The following is a 21278-nucleotide window of genomic DNA, read 5'->3' as shown; positions in this document are numbered from 1 at the left end:
AACAGAAATGTTAGCTGGATGTGTATCATTGACACAATGTGCGGAACTTTAGAACATCACAAAGACCAAACAGACTGGTAATTGTGTGCATGGATATGATGCCGAAGAGCCATGCTTTGTCCTCCAGAACGGGATTATGCATTCTAATACATTCTGTGTATACCAGAACCATACGTGTGAAATAAAACATGTGTTTTATTATTCCTGAGAGGAGCTGCCTTGGATTTTCCAGCACTGACAACACTGACAATGTTAACATTCTGCACTTTGGAGAATCCAACTATGTGGATAGATGACTTTGTGGTTTATAATAAAAAGTGCTATTCCTGAGATCATTAATCAACACATCAGCTCACTTTGTGTTCGGGGAAACCGGTCCCATTTATTTCACTAGCCCTTTTGTTAACGACATCAACTATCAATCACTGGTATTGAGCACACCACAAATATGTCATATTATCTGTTGCCAAAGAACTATTTCTTAGCGGTGCCTAGTCAGCGCTTGAACCATATTATGAAAAGCTGTGCGTATATGGACCATTATACAGGACTTGGATCTTTGTCAGGCTCAGAGTAAAAGGTGTGTATCAGTTCTTGTTTGAAACCTACAGTATAAGGGCCCTCTTGGGGCCCATATGGAACCGGTCCAAGACTTATGCAAGAACTAATTAGTCTCAACACTCAGATTTTGTGTTTAAAGTTAAAGGGAACACATGTTTTTACCATCATTAAAACAGACTCAATTTTGCCTCAAGCCAGTTCTCTGTGGTAATGTCGACCCACACAGTGACCAAAGAACATCTGTGTCCATTATGAATTAGGAGAACTGACCACAAGTTGTTTCCTCCAACACACAAATTAGATGCAGCATTTTTTGTTACATCTGCATTTTCTTGGCCTCTTGACCTTGAGATGTTTGGGAAGGACATTCTAAATTGTTTACACTGCTAAATATTTAATGAGAGGTGACGGAGGTTAACCAAACAGCATTTCCCACCCAAGCTCACCTCTAGTCATCCAAGAGAATTGCATAACACATAGCAGTAGGGGTTTTGATTCATTCACACACAGGTAGCCTACCACACAGGAATTTGCTTCTGAGATATATATTCTGAAATATACACTTAAATGTGCCAGAAATGCTCTGATGGTTTTAAATAGGAAACATTTTTACAATTCCCTGTCAATTTGTCAAATTACATAACAACCCAAGTTTCCAAGTTTGATTAAAGGCACACTATGCAGGTTTTTTTAGCTTAATATGCAAGTTTTTAAGCTTAATTTACCTTCATTTAACAGCTTCAGAGTCATTGGGATAGTTATATGACTTTTTTCGGGTTGAATGGTGGCCGTCTCGCTTCCCCCTAGTACCTGTGAGCGGAAAAACCACCCTTGCAACTGTGCGCCGGCGGGCCGATGGCCTCGGTGTCAGGAATTATAACTAGTGTAACGAATTGCTTTACTGCATTCAAATACACATACACGCCAGGCACCGGCTAGAAAAAGGTAGCGATGGAGTTTTTCAGACATTCGTCATGACAGAGCCAGCGAAAAAGAAGCAAAACCGAGAAAACAGTAAGGAAATTGCCAATACTGCATAGTTTACCTTTAATAGCAAACATATTTGAATGGGGGGGTCATACAGTGCCTATAGAAAGTATTCACAGCACTTCTTTTTTTCCACATTCCGTTATGTTACCTTATTCCAAAATGGATTCAATTTTTTTTTTTTCCACAAAATTCTACACACAATACCCCATAATGACAACATGAAAAACATATTTTTATAAATGTTTTATTAGATTGCATTTATTAGAAATAAAGAACAAAAATATAATATGTACATAAGTATTCACAGCCTTTGCTCAATACTTTGCTGTGGCACCTTTGGCAGCAATTATAGCCTCAAGTCTTTTGGAATATGAAGCCACAAGCTTTGCACACCTATCTTTGGCCAGTTTCACCCATTCCTCTTTACAGAACCTCTTGAGCTTCAGGTTGGATGGGGAACGTCGGTGCACAGCCATTTTCAGATCCCTCTAGAGATATTCAATGGGATTCAAGTCTGAGCTCTGGCTGGACCACTCTAGGACATTCACAGAGTTGTCCTGAAGCCACTCCTTCGATATTTTGGCTATGTGCGTAGGGTCATTGTCCTGTTAAAAGATGAACTGGCGCCCCAGTCTGAGGTCAAGAGCTCTCTGCATTCATCTTTCTCTCAATCCTGACAAGTCTCCCAGTTCCTGCCGCTGAAAAACATCCCCACAGCATGATGCTGCCACCACCATGCTTCACTGTAGGGATGGTATTGATGAGCGGTGCCTGGTGTCCTCCAAACATAACGCTTGGCATTCACACCAAAGAGTTCGATCTTTGTCTCATCAGACCAGATGGCTGTCATATGCCTTTTAGGAGTGGTTTCCGTCTGGCCTACCATACAGGCCTGATTGATGGAGTGCTAGCTATGGTCGTCCTTCTGGAAGGTTCTCCTCTCTCTACAGAGGAACCCTGGAGTTCTGTCAGAGTGACCATCGGGTTATTGGTCACTTCCCCAACTAAAGCCCTTCTCTCCGATCACTCAGTTAGAGGGACAGCCAGCTCTAGGAAAAGTCCTGGTGGTTCCAAACTTCTTCCATTTACGGATGATGCGGCCACTGTGCTCATTGGGACCTCTAAAGCAGCAGAATTTCTGTACCCTTCCCCAGATCTGTGCCTTGAGACAATCCTGTCTCGGAGGTCTACAGACGATTCCCTTGACTTCTTGTTTGTTTGTTTGTTTTGTGGTCTGACATGCACTGTTAACTGTGGAACCTTGTATAGACAGGTACATGCCTTTCCAAATCATGTCAAATCAACTGAAGTTTACCACAAGTGGACTCCAATTAAGCTGTAGAAGCATCTCAAGGATGCAAAATGAAACAGAATGCACCTGAGCTCAATTTTGAGCTTGATCTCAAAGGCTGTGAATACTTATGTACAAGTGATTTCTTTGTTTTTTATTTTTAATACATTTGCAAAAATCTCAAACTTTTTTTAAGTTGTCATTATGGGGTATTATGTGTAGAATGTTGAGGGAAAAAAATAACTCAATCCATTTTGGAATAAGGCTGTAACATAACAAAATGTGGAAAAAGTGAAGCGCTGTGAATACTTTCTGTATGTACTGTACCTTTAACCTGGTTAAACACGATCCTTCAGTAGTGGGCTATCTCAAACCTACAACTGACATACCATATTTTATAGATAATTTAAGTAAAGGCTATGTCAGGAGGGAAATGTCAGCTCCACTCCATGTTAAACAAAATGGCAAAAATAGTGTACATGTTACTTAACATCTACATCTCATATAAAACAAAGGAAAATATTAATTTTAACATGAGTCAATATGCTGTGTGTCTGCAGTGCAGTCCCGAGTGTGTGAGCTGTGGCTGTGGTACTCTGACGTGTTCATATAGCTTAACTGTAGTCTGAGGGCAGCCAGGTATTCTCAACATCCTGTTTCTTCCTCTCAGCTTCCAGTTTCTTTGGCACCTCTATGTAGAGCTTCTTGTCAGCCATGGCGCAGCTCGCTAAGGAGCAGATTCTGGTGTGCGGACTCATTGTTCGCTCAACCTCCTGCCTGAGCTGCTGCACGTGGTGAGTGGAAGTCGTTCTCATTCCCATTGCCCCCACATCACCTGCCTCTGCCTGATCACCTGCAGCCTCCCACCCACCTGCCTGCCTGACGGACAGCTCCTCTGGGGAGAAGCTTCCTCTGTGTCCAGTGACAGGATGAAGTGGTTGTCTCTCTCTCCTCTAGCCTGAGGGAGATGGGCCTAATGATGTCCGTTGAGAGTGTCTCCTCAGCTTCATCAAAAAGAGGGTACTCCTGCGCCTATTGACCTGCTGCTGTAACTCTTCAGCAACTGCAGGCTGCTCTTCATCTCCTGGAGGTCTGCGCATAGCGCAGGATCTCTCAGGAGGGCTCTGTAATGATCTGAGGATAGAGACAGCATCCATCAGGCTCCCCAAATCAGTAGATGAAGGTTGGAGTTAATGAAGGCACAGTATCTTCACTTAACTTTTATATCAGCTTTGGAGAAGAGAAACACTCGGTTCAGCTTTACATTTGACTCTGACTTGAGCTATATGTTTGTCTCTCATGCTTCTCATATTTGTAACTGCCGGACTTTCAGTTCTTTCTGGAATATTCTGGTCATTTCCATAGTTCTCCACTAGGTGTCACCATGAAGTTATTCTCCACACATTTAGAGAATAAGTTAGATGTAGGATTCTGAACAATTGAATAGAAACTTGCATACTGAGAGGTATGGTCTTTATGTCCAGAGTGTAATAGCATTACTTAAAAAATAACAAAGCATATCCACCTTCTTTTATTTTATTTATCTAAAAGATATATTATTTATGATACTCATCAACCTATTAGATGCAACAACTCTTACTAAACCATTTTAAGAATGTCAAATATCATTTAACAGAATGATAACAGACATTTTCCAATATTTTACTGGTTTATTGACATCATAAACAAAGACCTCACTGTCAACTTAATCACATCCAGTTCCCTCAGTACACTGAAGTGGTCTCTTGTGTTAACACTGCATAGTATACGATCAAACACCTATTTTTTTGCACCTAAGTGGCATAGATCAGATGCAGTCTACAGTACCACACTGGTATATGGACATAGTGGTGTCAGTGCAAACAGTACAAAAGCACATGGAAAGCGGTATTTTCAGATCCAGTCGGCCTGCCGTGTAAACACAGCCCACTGTTCACCAAAGAAAACAGATGTTACTCCCAGTATCTTCACAGAGACAAAACGACCAATAGCAGAACAGGAACTGTGCCTTCATTCTCACAAAAAAAACATTTGTATAAAACATAAAACAAGATTTATTGTTGTTTCTTCAAATTAACTGATTTAACAATTTAACAATGAAGGTCCCTGAACAATCTGAGTAAGTTAAATTATGACCAGACCCTCTGCTAGACGTGTCCTCCTTAAACTATTTTATATAAAGTATATATTGCATTTTTTTTTAAATTTCTTTTTAATTGCATTCAGTCCATTCTGCGCCTGACTTCTTCCTTCTACTCACTGAAACAGTAGGTCAGTGTTCATCATGATTGATGGTTTCAAATTCCAAATACCAATTCAAGAGGTGCATGTTCATATTACAGTTGACACAGAAAAAAATAAAACTTAGTAAGTCAGACAGAATTCTATTCTTTTTTTAAACAAAGAAAGAAACACAGGAAGAAATGTCAACAATGGCATCACACAAACTCCAGCATAATTCTATAGTTATTGATTTTCCAAGACTTAAAAGGCACAGGAGAGGAATATAATACACCCTAATGTACCTTACACTAACCTATGGGCTTGGGTTATTCATTCTATTTGGTCTACATAGCATCAGGAACCGGGAACAGGGAACACCTTAAACTGCGTTCCATCAGCCTCCAGGAAGAGGAAGTACAGAGACCACGGTGGCGAGACAACGCTCAGCAGCAGGTGTCGTCTCACAACCAGGGTGAACCCAGACGAACCTGTTAGTAAACAGGAGTACAGTATAGCGTGGTGCAAGTACACTAAGACCACCAGGATCCCGATATTTCCTAAAGTTAAGATCGGCAAAAGAGCTTAATTCAATAAGTTAAAAGTAGCCTGGGTGAACCCAGATGAACTGGTTAGTAAATTTGAATTTGCTCTGCCTATCTGTCTGGAAAGGAGCCCATTGACCCCCGTTTCCGAACTTGCCTTTCTCTGCTTCCACAGGCATAACCATAAGTGAAATTCAACTTAAATGTGTGCATTAAAGTCTTACCAAATCGTTTCAGAAGTGCAGCAAACTTATCTGTCTCGTAAATAAAGGCTTTAAATGCAGTTGTTCACTCAATTCCATAGAAAATACACATTCCTGGGTTATTCGGGAACAGACGTCAACGGGCTCCTATCCAGACCAACCTGCAGATCAAATTCAAATTTGCTAACTGGTTCATGTGGGATCACCCAGGCTACTTTAAACTAATTGAATAAAGGTCTTTTGCCGATCTTAACTTTAGGAAATATCGGGATCCTGGTGGTCTTAGTGTACTTGCACCACACTATACTGTACTCCTAGGGGTCTCCAAGGGGTCTCTCTGTCTGCTTCAGTTACAGTATCAAATAGGAGCCTGGTTACAGTTCAGTATTTCCCATGAAAACTCACATCTCAGTTTGGCCCTGTTTACACAGCAACACACATCATCTTTACAAACAGTCCCTATTTTATTTTTCTTATTGCTAAAAAAGCATTAAAGGCACTTTGGGAATGACAGGTTATTGCAAGTGGCTCACTAAACAAGCATAGTAATTAAAAATCTAGCAGTAGGCCTACCTTGATTTTAAAGGTGCAATACATAACACTACAAATATCGACGAAGCAAATTTCAATTCATGGTGTAAAAAACACTTGGTTTTTTTTCGTCAAAGATACAGTGATCATTATTTAGCAACGACCAGAAGGAAGCCACCAGATGTTGACTTATGAGAAGCACAGAAGTACTCAGAGACAAGCTGATTGTACTGTATAAAAAAATCTGTAAACTACTTTTACATAACTGTTAATGATTATTTGACATTAGCAGCTAATCACAAGACACTGAAGACAGAGAGGCTATCCAGAAAATTCACCTTCTACAGGCAGCAGGTTTCTGTCTACATGTATACCACTAACAGAGGATGACTTCTTAGAAAGCGTATCTAAACATACAACATATTAGGCCCATTTGTATTTGTCACTTGAGCTTTCAGAAAAACTGTGCACATAAAATCCTGCCATTTGATGTATTTTAAAAAGTTATTGCTGAAATAATGTGCCTCTGTTGCTGTGCTTATAACACAGACAGACTAACAAGCATATCAAAGACATCTGAGGTGGCATCAGAGACCTGAGACATTTCTTTTAGTATCTACCAAGTGGTTTTCAGAACTTCCTTCGCTTGCAGTTTTGCGGTTTTGTCAGCAGTTTTGAAAAGCAATGACCAATGGTGTCAATGGCTTATCTGGTTACACAGATGCTCCCAAAAGAATCACACCACCTTGGTCTTCCTATTGCTCATTTGCTCTCCCAAAGTGCATGTCAGAATACAGTACATTATGAGCTCAACTCAAGAACTCGAACACTGCCGTGACACAATCAGCACAGTGTTGTTCTGTCTGGAGGTTCTCAAGATCACCGAATATGGTCAGTGTGAAAAAAACCTGAAAACAATCGGTTTAACCTAGCTCGAATTGCTAGCAGCTAACGCAGCCAGGCAGCTACACTCTCGGGGCATGTCCGTGAGCTCTCATGTACATGCCCCCAGTGTAGTGCTGTAGCTGCCTGGCTGTAGCAACTCCAGCTAGGTAAAAAAACATTGTTTTCGGGTTTTTTCGTATTGACAGTACTCGGAGACCTTGAGAAATGGAGATCTACGTGAAAACAAATTAGTAACAAATCCACCTTGAAACACGTTAAAAGCTTCTTTAAGATAAAGAACATATTTTTTATGAAAATAAATAATACAAGTGGGTAGGTGGTCACCTTTGTGGTCTATTATTAGGTAATGTTTGTGAAATGTGTCCTCCAATCCCTGGTGTATGTCATATGTTGTATGAATGTCATGTTTCATGGGTCATGGACTTACGGTGTTGCTAACAGGGCAAGGTGCCACACCCTATTTTATACCACTAGCAATGCTCAAAATAGAATTACACTTCTGTGGTAGTGTGGTAGTGTGGTGAGGGTTTCTACAAACAAACCGAAGTATTGTATATGTTATAACAAGACCTGTATCTGTAGAAAAAATCCATGACTTCCTGTTCTGGTATCGTCAAATTGACGGGCGGGTTCGGCCTTGCAGCACTGTGCAGATCTAGCGCTTTTAATATATGTCTTACGAGATCTGCGCAGCGCTGATTCGATTGAACGCGCCCGCTGATTTGACAATACCAGACCAGGAATCCATGGGATTTTATTCCTACAGATACAGGCATTGTTATAACCTCTCTGTTCACTTTGAAAGTTTACAATACTTCGGTTTGTCTGTAGAAACCCTCACCACATTACCACAGAAGTGTAATTATATTTTAAGCATTGCTAGTGGTGTAAAATAGCAACTTGCCACCTTGCCCTGTTAGCATCACTGTAGGCCCATTCAGTGATAATGCAAATAAACAGTCTTGCTCAAAACGCCACCAATTAACATAATTTTGCTCTCAATCAAAAGTTTGAAATTGTTAAGTATTATAAATAGACGCTAGGTTGTTTTTACTCCGGAGTTACACTTTAAAAACAGTTAGATTTTAGAAATGTTGTATGGTATCAGAATCGCACAGCGTCACATAGTTTTCTTAAGCAGTTTCAAAGTCTTTCATGGTGGATTTTTGTTTTACTAACTTGTGCTGGCCTTTACATTATTGTATCATCAATATAATTATTATAATTATATTATAATTATTTTTAAATCATTTGTGTTTGATACTATTTTAAAAGTAGTTGATCATTTCTGCAGGACCAATGGCCTGACGATTAAATTATGAATTATTTTCGAAACCAAACAGTGAGGCAGCCCTTTAAAGGTATACTTTAGTCCGACAACAACAGCATCTTTTTTTCATGTCCCTTTGTTGTTTTGAGTTTTGCTGAATTAACCCTCCCACAACATCTTCCTACTCTAAACTCCAATAGTCATGGGGATTTTTTTTATTTTTGCCAGTTGTGGGTATTACGAGTAAACTAAGACCGGTGAAGAGAGTTAGCTCTGGGGCACGTCTCCTCATCGCCCCCCTCTCCAACCAGCCGTGCCTTTGCGCCTGTCCCTCCCTTCACTCCACACCTCTACAGCTCCCCCCTCAGACGGGTGTGGAGGTCCTCCTGGTCCACCTTGGCGGTCTGACCATGCCAGCGGTGGTGGGCGAGCAGCGCTAGGTTGCGGGCAGAGATGGCGCTCATCTCCATGGCGCTGGCCGCCCACTCTATGGTGTTCAGGTAGTAGAGGCGTTCGTGCAGCTCGAAGGGCGGCGTGCCGCGGTGTGGCGGGCTGTATGCCGGGTACGCCAGCCAGCGGGTCTCCGACACCTCGTCCCACGACACGAACATGGCGCCCAGCTGCTCCGGTGTCAGCGGCCGCGGTGAGAACACCTTCCAGACGGAGGGCTGCGAGGCCGGCGGCCGCTTGTAGCCCGGCGGGATGCTCACGGGGTCCAGCGAGCTCAGGCTGTTGATGTCCATGCGCTGGTGCTCAGTGGTGAGGATGTCCGAGTAGAAGAAGTGGGCCGGGTCGGCGGCAGAGCCCAGGAAGGAGACGTTGAGCCGGCCGTGGACCAGCGTGGCCATCGTTTGATGGAAGCGGCCAGGGAAGTGCGAGGGAATGGGTGGGGAAAAGCCCAGGAAGGCGATGTCTGATAGGCCCTGGTGCAGGGGTGTGGCCACGATGACAATGTCATAGAGGGAATGAGCTGCACCTGATTGGCTGACGTAATTAACCTCATAGAGGTTAACAGAGTTACCTAACGACAAGGAGAGTGGAGAAGGGGAGAGTAAAACTATGACCCTTTTTGAAATCAAGAGTGACCTGAGTATAATGAGTATAATCATCAGTTTTACAACCAGCGTCTTAAAACTTGTTGAACTCAATACATTAAAAGGTGAAGTAAAAGTCTATCACAACAGAACTAGAATAGATTAAAGCAGATTCTTACCACTCTTGGAGGGTCTGTGTTTGACTGCGATGGCGGTCACACGTGCCTGAATGAGCTCGGCTTTGCTGTGGTACAGAAGGCCAGAACATACCCTCTTATTGCCCCCGTCCACTGCCCATAGCCCTGAGTCTGCCCCGGCAAGAGACACGGCACCTGCAGGACCCAAAACAGCACTAGCTTACACCTATCCAGTCTTAACACAGTGTCCTGGACACACTTTAACACAGTCCAGGGGGAGGTCTGCAAAACGCATTTTGTGAACAGAGGGTTTACATGAAAAGTAACACTATGCAACAATTTGCTACTTTATGAGATATGCTTTTATACAAAACTTGTTTTGTGGTCATCTTCACATTAGTTTTGATGATGCACTGTCAGGTGAAGGACTGATAAACAGACCTGCAATTCCCAATAGGCTATTCACTATGTAGTTCTGTGTTCAGGGAAGGAGAACCAAGCGAAAATATGAGGAGAGCTTTCACAGTACAACTGTACCTTGCTAGCAGTGCCAACTGGGATGGTGGTGGTGTTTGAAAGGTTCATAGTAGGCCTACATGTGCTTTTTAGGTAGTTTGAAAAATGTGCTGCTTTCAAACCAAACAAAACCTTACTGTAGCGTAATAAAGCATTAGTTGCACCTACAGATGTATCAATCTGTTGTCTTTAAATAAAATATCCTTTGAAAGCAATGTCTTGGCTTCAAATGACTTTGAAATTCATTTCTTGAGTTACTGTACGACCCTTTAGCCTTTTAGTTGATATGCAATTCATGCAAAAACATGGGGTCGCTTCCAGTTTGTGATTCATCCGTACCCACTAATCCATTGATGCGGACACTCTGGCCGTAATTGACACGTGTGACAGGGGCCACGATGTCATTCAGGAAGTTCTGAGAGAAGCCCTCCCCCATCATGGCTTCTTCCAAGGTCTGATTGGTTAAGGTAAGAAAGGCATCGCCGCCCATCGCATGTAACAGCCTGTCAACACTCGAGAAGGCATAGCTAAACTGCTGGTACTGGTATATCCTGAGGAGAGAGTGAGAGAGACAGAGAGACCATATGCACTGTATATGGAAACTAATCAATTCATCGATGAAATCAATGCAATGGTGAAGGATTCAATTCATATTGAGCCATTCAAAGTCCATTTGATGTGAAAGTTATATCTGAGATTATATATCCAAACAAATGTATATATTCGGAGTGATTCAAGAGCATTTAACTCAGTGACCCAGTGACTCACCTCATGAACTTGTCCAGAATTCCCTCCACCCACATGTACATACGCAGGAAGTTGAACCCATATTGCCATAGCATCCGAAAGATATTGACAACGAACCAGTCACTCTCCTCAAACGTCAACTCCTTCCCGTCGAAAATTGCCATTTTAGAGGGCACATCCTTTCGTGGATTCAACCCTATCAATGTAGATAACAGGGGATCGTGGCAATTAGAAATGTCTACCACATATCGTACATTATATATCTATCACTGCTTACAACTGCTTTCAGCATGTACCACTACATAGACCTCGATTACTAACAAAAGTGCAATTCACATTTTGCAGTATATGATATCAACATAACAGCACATCGCATTCAAGGCATTTATTTAAAAGGATTTCATTTGCCATGCTGATATAGTTTGTAATCATCTTTACCTAGCTTATCCACAAAGTGCTTCATGTGCAGGTTCAGTGGGTGGATAATGGATCCTCCTGTCTCATATTCGTCACCTGCAATGTTCTCCGTAGCTAGACGGCCCCCAACCTTTCCTGGTTCGAATATGTCAATTTTAACACTCTCTCCAAACTCCTGCCGCAGGAAGTAGGCAGCAGCGGTACCTCCAATTCCTGCTCCAACTATGGCTACAGGGGGGAGAAACTTGTTTTTATGGCACTAAATATACAAACAAGTGGTTTCAAATTATAAGCTTATTACAAGCAGAGTTAAAACGAACACTTCCCTTTCCAGCATTGAGACTGACTTTTTGAAGCTTTGTACATATACATCAACTCAATTAATTGTGTTATTACAGAGAGTGATAACATATATGTGAGGGCTCACCGATCTTCTTGGGTTGATCTCTGAGCTCTGGGGCAGAAGCAAGACCTCTTCGGCCAAACTGACAGAGCCCCAGGAACACAAGTGTTTTGATTGGAAGATTTGGTGGAAACATTGTTGTCTGATATTTATGAAGTCTTTACAAATATTGACACCTAGGAGGAGGGGAAAAAAGACAAAACTTGAGATGAAGCTGAAATCATGGCCGTATCAATTATGAACTTACACTGACTGTATGTTCAAAAATAATATAACGTACAAACATACATAACAACAATATAAAGTACAAAAGCGCCTAGTGAAGCGAACAGTCACCGAAATTACAGTGGTACAGTGGTCGGTGATTTCGAAAGGAAGCAGTCAAAGCACGTCTTAATAGAACCAACTTGAACTTTACTCCTACTTTAAGGACAAGGCCCGAAGAAAGTACTACAGATGAAATACAAACACTCAAAATCTATTTGGATTTAACTTGTCATCAACGTTTGATGTCAACTGGTCGTAGAAAGGCACAACAACTCAATTTGGAGTGAATTATTACAGAACACTTAGTATTTTGCGTAAGAACACGTCACATTAACTGAACTTTAAGCAGCAAGCTAAGTGTGGTAGCATACCGCACCTTCTTGGTTTTACAACATACCGTGAAGTTAGCAGTTCGCTAAGTGGTTCAACAAACATTAACATCAAAAACGCACAAAATATGCAGCCATTTCTGTCGCGTTAGACTCATTTGAAGAAATGTCGTTTCTCGTTTAACTACATAGTAGTACCCTAACTTCCACTTTCCTATCAAGTTAACCTAACTTAAGACATCTACTAGCTAGCTAATTTGACTTCAAACTTAACTTGCGACATAACTTGAGGCGATATTAATTCCGAAATAATTTCACTACATACCATTTTCAGAGATCTCCTAATGTATATGTTTGAAAGTCAAAATAAGTTTGACATCTGACAGCTAAAACTACAAAGTAAAGAGTGAGTTGTAGGTTCAGAGACACTACTCCAGCACAGAATGACAGTATTCACTCCTGTTGACAATCAGTATATGTTGACAATCAGTATACCGCCACCTATCGAACTGGAGTATACAATGGTACTTACTTACAATGCTACACTTTACGACTATACTTCTTCAAAGACACTACATTAAATACATTTATTAGGCCACTTGTTTCAGAAAACTTTTTGTGAGTTTAAGGGGAGTTGCATTTAAGTAATTTATGTTGTGTTAAAAAAGATGTGTCTAACAGCAAACTTTTATTTTGAAACCTGTGTGACCCGGAAGTAGAGTACCAAAACAGTGTGTCCAGAGCTTGTTTAAAACTTCTCTGGTATGTCGTTTTCGCCACACGTTTGTCACCTCATGCTGGAAAGCTAACAACATCGACTGTATATATAAGCAAAATTATGTGACATTTTCATCCTGTTGTAACGTTACGTTTTTAAGTATTCCCAACTTTGCCCGAGCTACACGTGATAATGGCGGATCTACCGAAAGACCTCATAGATTTCCTTAAGAATCACCCTTTTCTTCAGGCCACAGACGCCAACAAGGTTTGCACCTCGTTTTTCCCTTGTTGATACTGTGGAAATGTTTTTTCTCTGATAGTACTAAGTCATTATCATTGCACTCTTACGTTATATCTTAACATTAACGTTAGACATGCTGTTGTTGTTCATGATACTTTAAATGACCGTTGTCGACCAAGTATGATGCGTATGGCAAAGTTAGTGCTCCCAGTTCATTTACTTGTATTTTCATACCTCAGATCAGATGTACCTTGAATGGACACGAGTTTCCCTGCAGCCTGAATGAACTAAAGAACTTCACTTTGGGGAAAAAGTACAAGAAATTGAGTGCTGTTGCTGAATTTGATTACAGTCAATATGAGCCCCACGTGGTACCAAGTACCAAAGAGCCGTAAGTAAACATTGACATGCTTACTGCACAATAATTTTTTATGTCCTATCTATTTCAGCCTTTTCCTGCCATGATAGTCTGCAATGCAAAGTGCCCCAATGTCATGACCGTAATGGTACCAGTCGCTCACAGCATTTTGTACAATATTTATGTGTCCCACAGCAATCATCTCTTTTGCAAGCTGACCCTTCGACATATCAATCGCCTTCCTCACCATGTTCTAAGGCATGTTAATGGAAAACGCTTTCAGAAAGCTCTGCAGAAATGTCAGTAGGCTATTTCCCCCTTTTCATTAACACACTGAACTAGACACAAACCATGACCTCTTGCCTCATGACTTGATGGATTAGTATGCTTGTCATCACTCCCTTACATTTACTGTTACATTCAAGCAGTTTATTTTAATAAATTCTGATTATCAACACTAACACAAGTAACTAAAATTGCCCCTTGAGGACATTAATGTTGTCTAAGTCTAAATAATGCTATCTGCAGTAAGTGACACATTTTAGATATCATCTTGAAGAGATAGTTTTATGTTTTGTTGATGTCAATTAGATTCTCAGGAAGGATACATTCTCATGTATACTTTTGATGTTGTCCTTAAAGTGAATGACTGTCTTAACCTTTGCTAGTTCACTGTGTTAAGAGGTGATGTTTGCCTGGAATAAAAATGTGTGTGGCATACCTGTGCAGTTAAGGAGTGCCAGCAGCAGGGAGTGGAATATGTTCCTGCTCATCTCCGGCAGAAGAGGCGACCCAGAGAGGAAGATGACGGCGAAAACAAACGACAAAACAACCATAAGAAAAAAGGGAACGGGGAGGTGTGGGAGCCCAGTTCCAGTGATGGGGAGGGAAGCGATTCAGAAGACAGCCTGTCAGACCTTTACCCACGTGAGTAGGCTGTGTCCATTCTGAAAAATACACATTTCAACACATTTCGAACTTCTAAACCTTTTTTATGTCCATGTCAAGTGATCATTTATTCAGGCTTTTATAAATTGTAATAGACGCACTGGTAAGGTGTCACAGAAAGTGCCTGATCAGTATAGAGCTCAATGCTGTCATCTCAAATCATTCTTTCGATAAAACCACAGCTGAAGCGAAAAAGTATGAGATTATTGGTTACCTTCTAGTTTGTAGCAGTAGGTTGCTTGGACAGCATGTTGACATGCGTGTCAAACTATTTACACATAACCAAACAGAATTTTCTACAGAAGACCCATATGAAAGAGCCAATATCAGCTCTTGACCCATATGAAAGAGCCAATATCAGCTCTTGTGCTGAAATGCCTTGTAATGTGTGATCTATTTGCTGTAGTAAAGTATGATATTTTCTTTTGTCTGCATCTTCGAACCAACTGAGGATACTGAACCAAAAGTGAAGCCGACTAGCTCAGATTTGGCTCATCAGCCATGTCATAAAAGGGCTAACCTATTGACAGATCTGCATTAGTACCATGGATGATGATGTGTATGTGAAGTGTTAAATTAGGGAAATCAGATTTAGTTGATGGCTGATGCACTGTTTGAGATCAAATAAGCCAATTGCTTCTTAGTAAATGGTCTTCATGTAATTGTTCCAATGGTAGGTTGAAAGGTTAATGATTTTTGTCACATTCAGCGAATATCGCATCATAATGCGCTAGCTCGCCACCCCATGAGTAAAGACTGTAAAACATTTTCAGTCAAAGTGGAGCAAACCTGTCTCTTAAACATTGTTGTAGATAATCATCATGAGTGCACACACAGGCTAACACAAAAACTTGGGTCAAGTCAGATCAGTTGTTGTCACAGATATGGAGCGCAGAACGGTCATTTTTTATCACTAACTAAAAAAATGGCATTTATTTTTGGAACATATGTCTGTAAATTGCTCAGCCCCAAAGTCCCCCTCCACCATGGCAATGATATTGCCAGATTCAGGACCATCTGCCCTACACACACATGGAAGGCATGTCGAGCTGGCAGCTTACAGTGGTGAGATACATGTCAAAATATAAGACTTTTTATAATATGCTTTTTGTATTTTTATTATTTACATTACATTACATTACATTTGGCTGACGCTTTTTTAGCCAAAGTGACTAACAACATGGTAAACAGTTTAAGTTTTAGAGCAATTCTCAACAATTTTAGGAAAATTTAAAAAACATTAGAGTACAGTAAAAATAAGTGCATCAGTGAGTGCTGTTTTTAACAGTTACGTGTCAGTTTAACGGCTGGTGAGTGCTAGGATCAGCAAGACTTGTTGTAAGTGTTGCTATGAGAGGAGATGTTCTCTAAAGAGCTGGGTCTTCAGAAGTTTTTTGAAGTGGAGAGGGATGTCCATTTATTTAAAAATCAAAATCAAAGCAATGCAAGTATTAATACATGAAATCGTGGCAGATCTGGGTAACTTAACTCTCTGCCACGAAATTCTAGAATACTGTACCCCCTCACTGCCAGAGCCTTATATGGCTCTGCTCACTGCCAGACAAACATTCTAAATCTGCCTTAACAATCTTTTCCCAAACTGCTTGAGTGGCCTGTGTACAGAGGAAAGGGGCATGTCGAGTGCGGGGCTTAAAGAAGTAGCGTGAATCAGTCAGTGCTCTGTATGAGTTGAAATTGTATGCATTTCCAAAAACCCTATTTCTTCACAGAATGTCCCAAAATAATTGTTTTTTTTCTTGATTATACTATTTTATGATCGTTTGAAATTCGATTAATTGCACAGCTCTAGGTTAATCAGGGATTGGGTGCAGACAACCCTTTTCAAGTCCAGCTACAAATTCTGTATTGGATTGAGGTCTTAGGTACACAAGAACATCCACGTTGTTGTCTTTAAAACATTTCTGTGTAGCTTTCACTGTATGCTTTGGGTCATTGTCTTGCTGGAAAGTAAATCTTCTCCCGTAATTATAGAGAATTACGACTTCCCGTAAATCGTAATTCTCTTGCAGACTGAATCAGATTGTCCTCCAGAATTTCCATATATTTTGCTGAATTCATTTGACCCTTTACCTTTACAAGCCTTCCAGGGACTGCTGTCGAGAAGCACCCCCACAGCATGATGCTGCCACCGCTATGCTTCAGATTAGGGATGGTGCGTTTGTGGTGATGTGCAGTGTTTGGTGTCCGCCCAAACATAGCACCGAGTCTGATGGCCATAAAGCTACATTTTGCTCTCATCATAGCAAAGAACCTTCTTCCATTTGACCTTGGAGTCTCCCAACTCTTTAGCAGAACTTTAGTCGAGACAAAACATGAGCTTTGTCACTTGCCCATAGAGCTTTGACTGGTGAAGAACTTGAGCTGCTGATGCTTTTAACTCCAGAGTTGTCATGGGTGCCTTGGTGCCCCGCCCCCATCAGCATTACTCTTGAACGGTCGCTCAGTTTGTGGGGACGGCCTGCTCTAGGCAGATTTACACATTTGCCATATTCCTTACATTCCTTAATGATGGATATCTGTGAACTCCAGTGGATTTTTTTTTTTTATCCATCCATATACATTTTCTCTGAGTTGCTTAGAGAGTTATTGTGTCTTCATGGTGACATTGTAGCCAGGAATACTGATTAACTAGTGACTTGGACCTTTTTTGTGTGTAAATTATTGTAAACAAAAGGCCAAATTAAACTGACCAAAATTCCATTTATAAAAACAAGAAAAGGGGAATATATCCAAAGGGGGGCTAATCATTTTTATATGCACTGTAGCTCAGGTGACAAGACTTGAATGTAGGATTGTTACTGTTCAATGCATCTACCCTATTAAACAAAGATGCCATAATGAATGTGGTTCTATGCTCAGTTCTGATTGATTAGCCCTTTCTCTTCTATGTACAGCATCCCTATTCACTGTAAAAGAGCCAGAGAAAATAGCAGGTGCGGAGGAAGATGGAGATGATTTTGAGACTGATGAAGAAGACATGGAGGTTTCTGCCATTGAGGAGGAGCAGAAGCAGGCCCCACAGAAACGGAAAAAGGTCAGAAATAATACAGCATACGAGACAAACATGTTGTTATCTGGTTCAGTCATGCTCTGTTTCATCATGTTAATGTTTTGTTGTTTAGTCTGTGTTAATATTCCATGAACTGTTTTTTTTTTCCCTAACAGGTGCAGCCTGAAGACTTCAAAAAGAAATTTAAGAACAGCAGGAAGAGGAAAGGGTTTCAATTCATTGGCAAAGTCAGAAATGGGAAATAAAAGTATTGTGTTCTCATCATTGACTGACTGATTTGTTTCTGTCTCTCAGCCATCACAGACTAAAAAAAAAAAATCATCAACCTATTTATGTGAGAAAACAAAATAGTCTACTCTTTTTGTAAAAAAAAAAAAAGTCATTTTTTTTTTTTTCTTCTTAAATTCAAATTGTATATAAAACAAGCACTTTATTAAGCATACAACATTATTCGGAGTGAGTGGACCATTGGCATGTAGTTAAGGTAGGCCATGTTGTCAGAATGAATAATTCTGTAAACATGGGATGCATCGTGGAAAACACCTTTGTCCAAACGCTTCTTCAGAGGTGTAGCTGTGGTGTCTGGACACCAAAATTCTTTCTAGCTTGTGACGCTTCTGACGTTGACCAGAAGGGGGGAGACATTGCAAGTGCAATCGCACATGTCCGCTGGAGATCTCGATTTTTCGCGGAGATAAAAACAAAATGTTATCCTGAAACGCTACATCGGTAAGATCATGAACCTTCACACTGGAATTTATATGTATTTGCATTTCGACGAAAAAGTGGTAAATTAGTGAAATGAGATTAGCTGATGGTTGTTCTGTCGTGGTCGGGATGCAACATAAACAAACAAGCTAAGAGAGGGAATCAGACAAAAGCTAATGCCATGCAGTCATTACGTTACCGTTAGAGACGCGAGTAAGACATTCACAATCTTGAGACTGGTTTTCAGATATATTTTACTGCAACGTTTTGATGTGATTGTAAGATGGCTAACTGTACACACAAACGACTCTAGCAATCTAGCAACACAAGCTAACATCTCTGCAGGATGTGCAGAATCTGCTGTTGCTGCTGTGCGCGACATTAAAGCAAAATCTGTTTGTATTTTCAGTGAATTTCAGTTCCACAATCGAAGTTCGAATCATATTCGTTGCAGTCCACATCTAAGCGACTAAAACAACATGGCAAGCTCATCTCCGCGGTTCACATGGTGCGCCTGTCGGAAGCACAAGATCCCATCCAAGGATACCCACGAGCAGTGTTTGCACTGTCTGGGCATTCAGCATGCGAAAGAGGCCGTGCTGGAGTACGGAAAATGCCCTCACTGTGCCAAAATGGACTGGAGCTCCTGCATCAACCGCCTTACAAAAGTGCAGGAAGTGATGCATCGCGAGAGTCAGCAACGGAAGCACGAAGCCGCACAGGCTGGGGCGCAACCCAAACCTGAGACCACAACGGCGTCTGTTACCGACGCCAAACCTGTCCAGGATGTAGTCTGCAGTACTCAGCCTGTCCCTCGGCCTGTGGTGGCCACCCCTGGCCCCACATCGTCCACTATGCCAGTGATGTTCACTATTCTATCTCCTCCCCCTGTACCTGCCGAGTCAGATGCTGGTGTAGTGAAGGGGGCCTTTATGTCCCATGTCGCTATTCAACAGTCAGCAGACTCCACTCCATCTCTGAGTTACCAGACATCCCACCCACTATCCACCAGTTCTCACAAGAGGAAGCGCCTGTCCAAGTGTCACACGCGCTGCTCGAAGCACTTCAGCAGGAGCCATGGACATAGGAGGAGGTGCTCCTCGTCCTCATCCTCCTCACCTTTCTGGAGTTCCTCAGACTCCTCCTGCACATCTGCCCTGAGGGAGAAGCGGAGGCGCCGAGAGGGCCGGCGGTCTCAGAAGCCAAAGGAGCTGCACGACCGCCTTCTCCAGGTGGTGGAGCAGAAGCTAGAAGCGCAGCAGCAGGCCATGCAGATCCAGTGGGCCATGATGGAGAGGCGCCTGGAGGCTCTGGAGAAGAAGGATTCGGAGGCAGCAGCAGCAGCAGCAGTAGCAGTCTCCTCGGCCCCAGCTTGCAGGGCAGTCCATGTCCCCCAACCGTCCACATCCTCTCAGGGCGAGGAACAGAGAGACTGGTCTGGATCCACCAGTGACGCTGTGGTGACTGGTTCCATTCCTTTGACCATCATCAAACAGGAGGAGGAGGCGGCTTCAAAACCAGAGGCAACCACTGAGGCAGAGAGACAGAGTGGACCTTCACGTGCTGAGGGTGCAGTTTCCAAGCAAGATATCCTCACTGCCAAAGAGCTTCAAAGTCTCATTGCACGAGCAGCCAAATACCTGGGTGTAACTTTCCCCAAAACATCTCCTAATCTGCCAGATCCAACCATGGCGTCTGAATTTGAGGAGTTGGTGCAAAGCACGTGGCCCAACCCAGCCAGCTCCAAGCCGTTCCGAGAGGTGTGCTCGGAGATGTACAGGCTGAATGAAAGCCAGGCTTTAGCCTATGACCGGATGCCGCAAGTCAACAGGTTCATGTCTGCCATTTTCCAAGCGGTCAAGCCCACGGACAGTATAGAGCAGGGAGTACCGGCTGATCGCTGGCGCCTTACTGAGATGCTGACCGAGGGCACATACCAGACAGCTGGCATGCTTGCCAAAACTGCCAACTACCTGCGTTACTTGTCGGACTATCAGCAACGACTGCTAGTGGAGATCACAGAAGACCACCCTGCTCAGCGCTTTGTGACTGTCCTCAACGAGCTGAAGCTTATTGGTCAGTTTGCCCACCAGCTCTCCTCTCACCAAGCAGAGTTATCAGGAAGGGCCATGGCTGCATCAGTAGCCATCAGGAGGCAGATTTGGATGGCCAAGACTAATTACACAGACGCACTGAAGGCCACAGTGGCAGACCTGCCCTTTGTGGTGAGCCAGAGCGTGGGTGTTGGTTCTGGTGGTTCAAGCTCCAGTGACAACCTGTGCAAACAGGAGCATTAAACTTAATGCTGATTCAGAGAGAACTTTGCATACTTCATTACTGTGTACAGATACTGGCAAATCTGTGGTGTGACTGCTGTCTCTTGTCTTGTGACGTAACTGTGTTTACTGCCTTTGGAAATGCAAGGATTACAGTAGAATTATTCTGAGATGTAACCATTTAGCACTGACAAACATCAAGAGGCTGTACTCACACATGGGTTTGTACAGTCACCTTTTCATCAATGTGTTTTAATACACTCTTAAGTGTTCATATTAGATATTGATGATTATTTAATTGTTTATCAAGATATTACAGCATCTGTCCTTTTTTTACACATGTGAACCCAATTTGTCATATTCAAGATCAGGTCTGTAAGTAACTTCTTAGTCAATTAATGGGCAAAACACTTGGGTTAGGTGCATTGTTTTCTAAATCAGAACCACTATAGATCATTCCTCAAGCTATTACTAAGAGGCCTTTGATCTAAATCTAAAATTGATTTGAAATATGTTCATTCAGTTCATGGTCTTCTACCTCAGTGTTCCAGTTCTGCAGATCACAATTGTAACATTTTTAAACACTAATAAAACATTAATACAATGAATTAAACAAATCAGTACACATC

General features: G+C 41.9%; 3 protein-coding genes across 5 annotated transcripts; 2 read left to right on the top strand and 1 right to left on the bottom strand.

Annotated features, from left to right (window-relative positions):
• Positions 1-5047: 5047 nt before the first annotated feature.
• pcyox1 (prenylcysteine oxidase 1) lies at positions 5048-12824 on the bottom strand. Of its 2 annotated transcripts, none has more exons than XM_042059717.1 (7): positions 12693-12824; positions 11796-11947; positions 11390-11596; positions 10973-11147; positions 10544-10755; positions 9731-9883; positions 5048-9538 (listed from the first exon to the last, which is right to left on the bottom strand). In XM_042059717.1, exons 2-7 carry the CDS (start codon positions 11905-11907, stop codon positions 8868-8870), a joined length of 1530 nt encoding a protein of 509 aa, XP_041915651.1. In that variant the 5' UTR covers positions 11908-11947; positions 12693-12824; the 3' UTR covers positions 5048-8867. The 2 variants fall into 2 exon arrangements, with proteins under 2 accessions (XP_041915651.1, XP_041915650.1); XM_042059716.1 differs by lacking the exon at positions 12693-12824 and adding an exon at positions 12436-12672.
• On the top strand, positions 12229-17929 carry surf2 (surfeit 2). Of its 2 annotated transcripts, none has more exons than XM_042059751.1 (7): positions 12229-12321; positions 13246-13352; positions 13568-13719; positions 13882-13985; positions 14416-14613; positions 17550-17689; positions 17821-17929. In XM_042059751.1, exons 2-7 carry the CDS (start codon positions 13278-13280, stop codon positions 17908-17910), a joined length of 759 nt encoding a protein of 252 aa, XP_041915685.1. In that variant the 5' UTR covers positions 12229-12321; positions 13246-13277; the 3' UTR covers positions 17911-17929. The 2 variants fall into 2 exon arrangements, with proteins under 2 accessions (XP_041915685.1, XP_041915684.1); XM_042059750.1 differs by lacking the exon at positions 12229-12321 and adding an exon at positions 13080-13167.
• A 218-nt stretch (positions 17930-18147) lies between these two features.
• Positions 18148-21231, top strand: LOC121680358. The gene is made up of 2 exons (XM_042059707.1): positions 18148-18394; positions 18783-21231. Exon 2 carries the CDS (start codon positions 18853-18855, stop codon positions 20668-20670), a length of 1818 nt encoding a protein of 605 aa, XP_041915641.1. The 5' UTR covers positions 18148-18394; positions 18783-18852; the 3' UTR covers positions 20671-21231.
• The last annotated feature ends 47 nt before the right edge of the window (positions 21232-21278 follow it).

The sequence above is a fragment of the Alosa sapidissima genome, chromosome 13 (assembly GCF_018492685.1).
Source record: "Alosa sapidissima isolate fAloSap1 chromosome 13, fAloSap1.pri, whole genome shotgun sequence".
Lineage (NCBI taxonomy): Eukaryota > Metazoa > Chordata > Actinopteri > Clupeiformes > Clupeidae > Alosa > Alosa sapidissima.
The sequence above is the reverse complement of the archived record's forward strand: the minus strand, read 5'-3'. Positions and strand labels throughout refer to the sequence as shown.

Excerpts from the sequence above, each read along its gene's own strand:
- pcyox1 (XM_042059717.1), bottom strand. The coding sequence starts at position 11,907 with ATGTTTCCACCAAATCTTCCAATCAAAACACTTGTGTTCCTGGGGCTC. Across the intron at positions 11,148-11,389 it reads GCACTTTGTGGATAAGCTAG|GGTTGAATCCACGAAAGGAT; the intron begins GTAAAGATGATT and ends CTACATTGATAG. Across the intron at positions 9,884-10,543 it reads CCGCATCAATGGATTAGTGG|GTGCCGTGTCTCTTGCCGGG; the intron begins GTACGGATGAAT and ends TGGGTCCTGCAG.
- surf2 (XM_042059751.1), top strand. The coding sequence starts at position 13,278 with ATGGCGGATCTACCGAAAGACCTCATAGATTTCCTTAAGAATCACCCT. Across the intron at positions 14,614-17,549 it reads CCTGTCAGACCTTTACCCAC|CATCCCTATTCACTGTAAAA; the intron begins GTGAGTAGGCTG and ends TTCTATGTACAG. Across the intron at positions 17,690-17,820 it reads CCCCACAGAAACGGAAAAAG|GTGCAGCCTGAAGACTTCAA; the intron begins GTCAGAAATAAT and ends TTTCCCTAACAG.
- LOC121680358 (XM_042059707.1), top strand. The coding sequence starts at position 18,853 with ATGGCAAGCTCATCTCCGCGGTTCACATGGTGCGCCTGTCGGAAGCAC.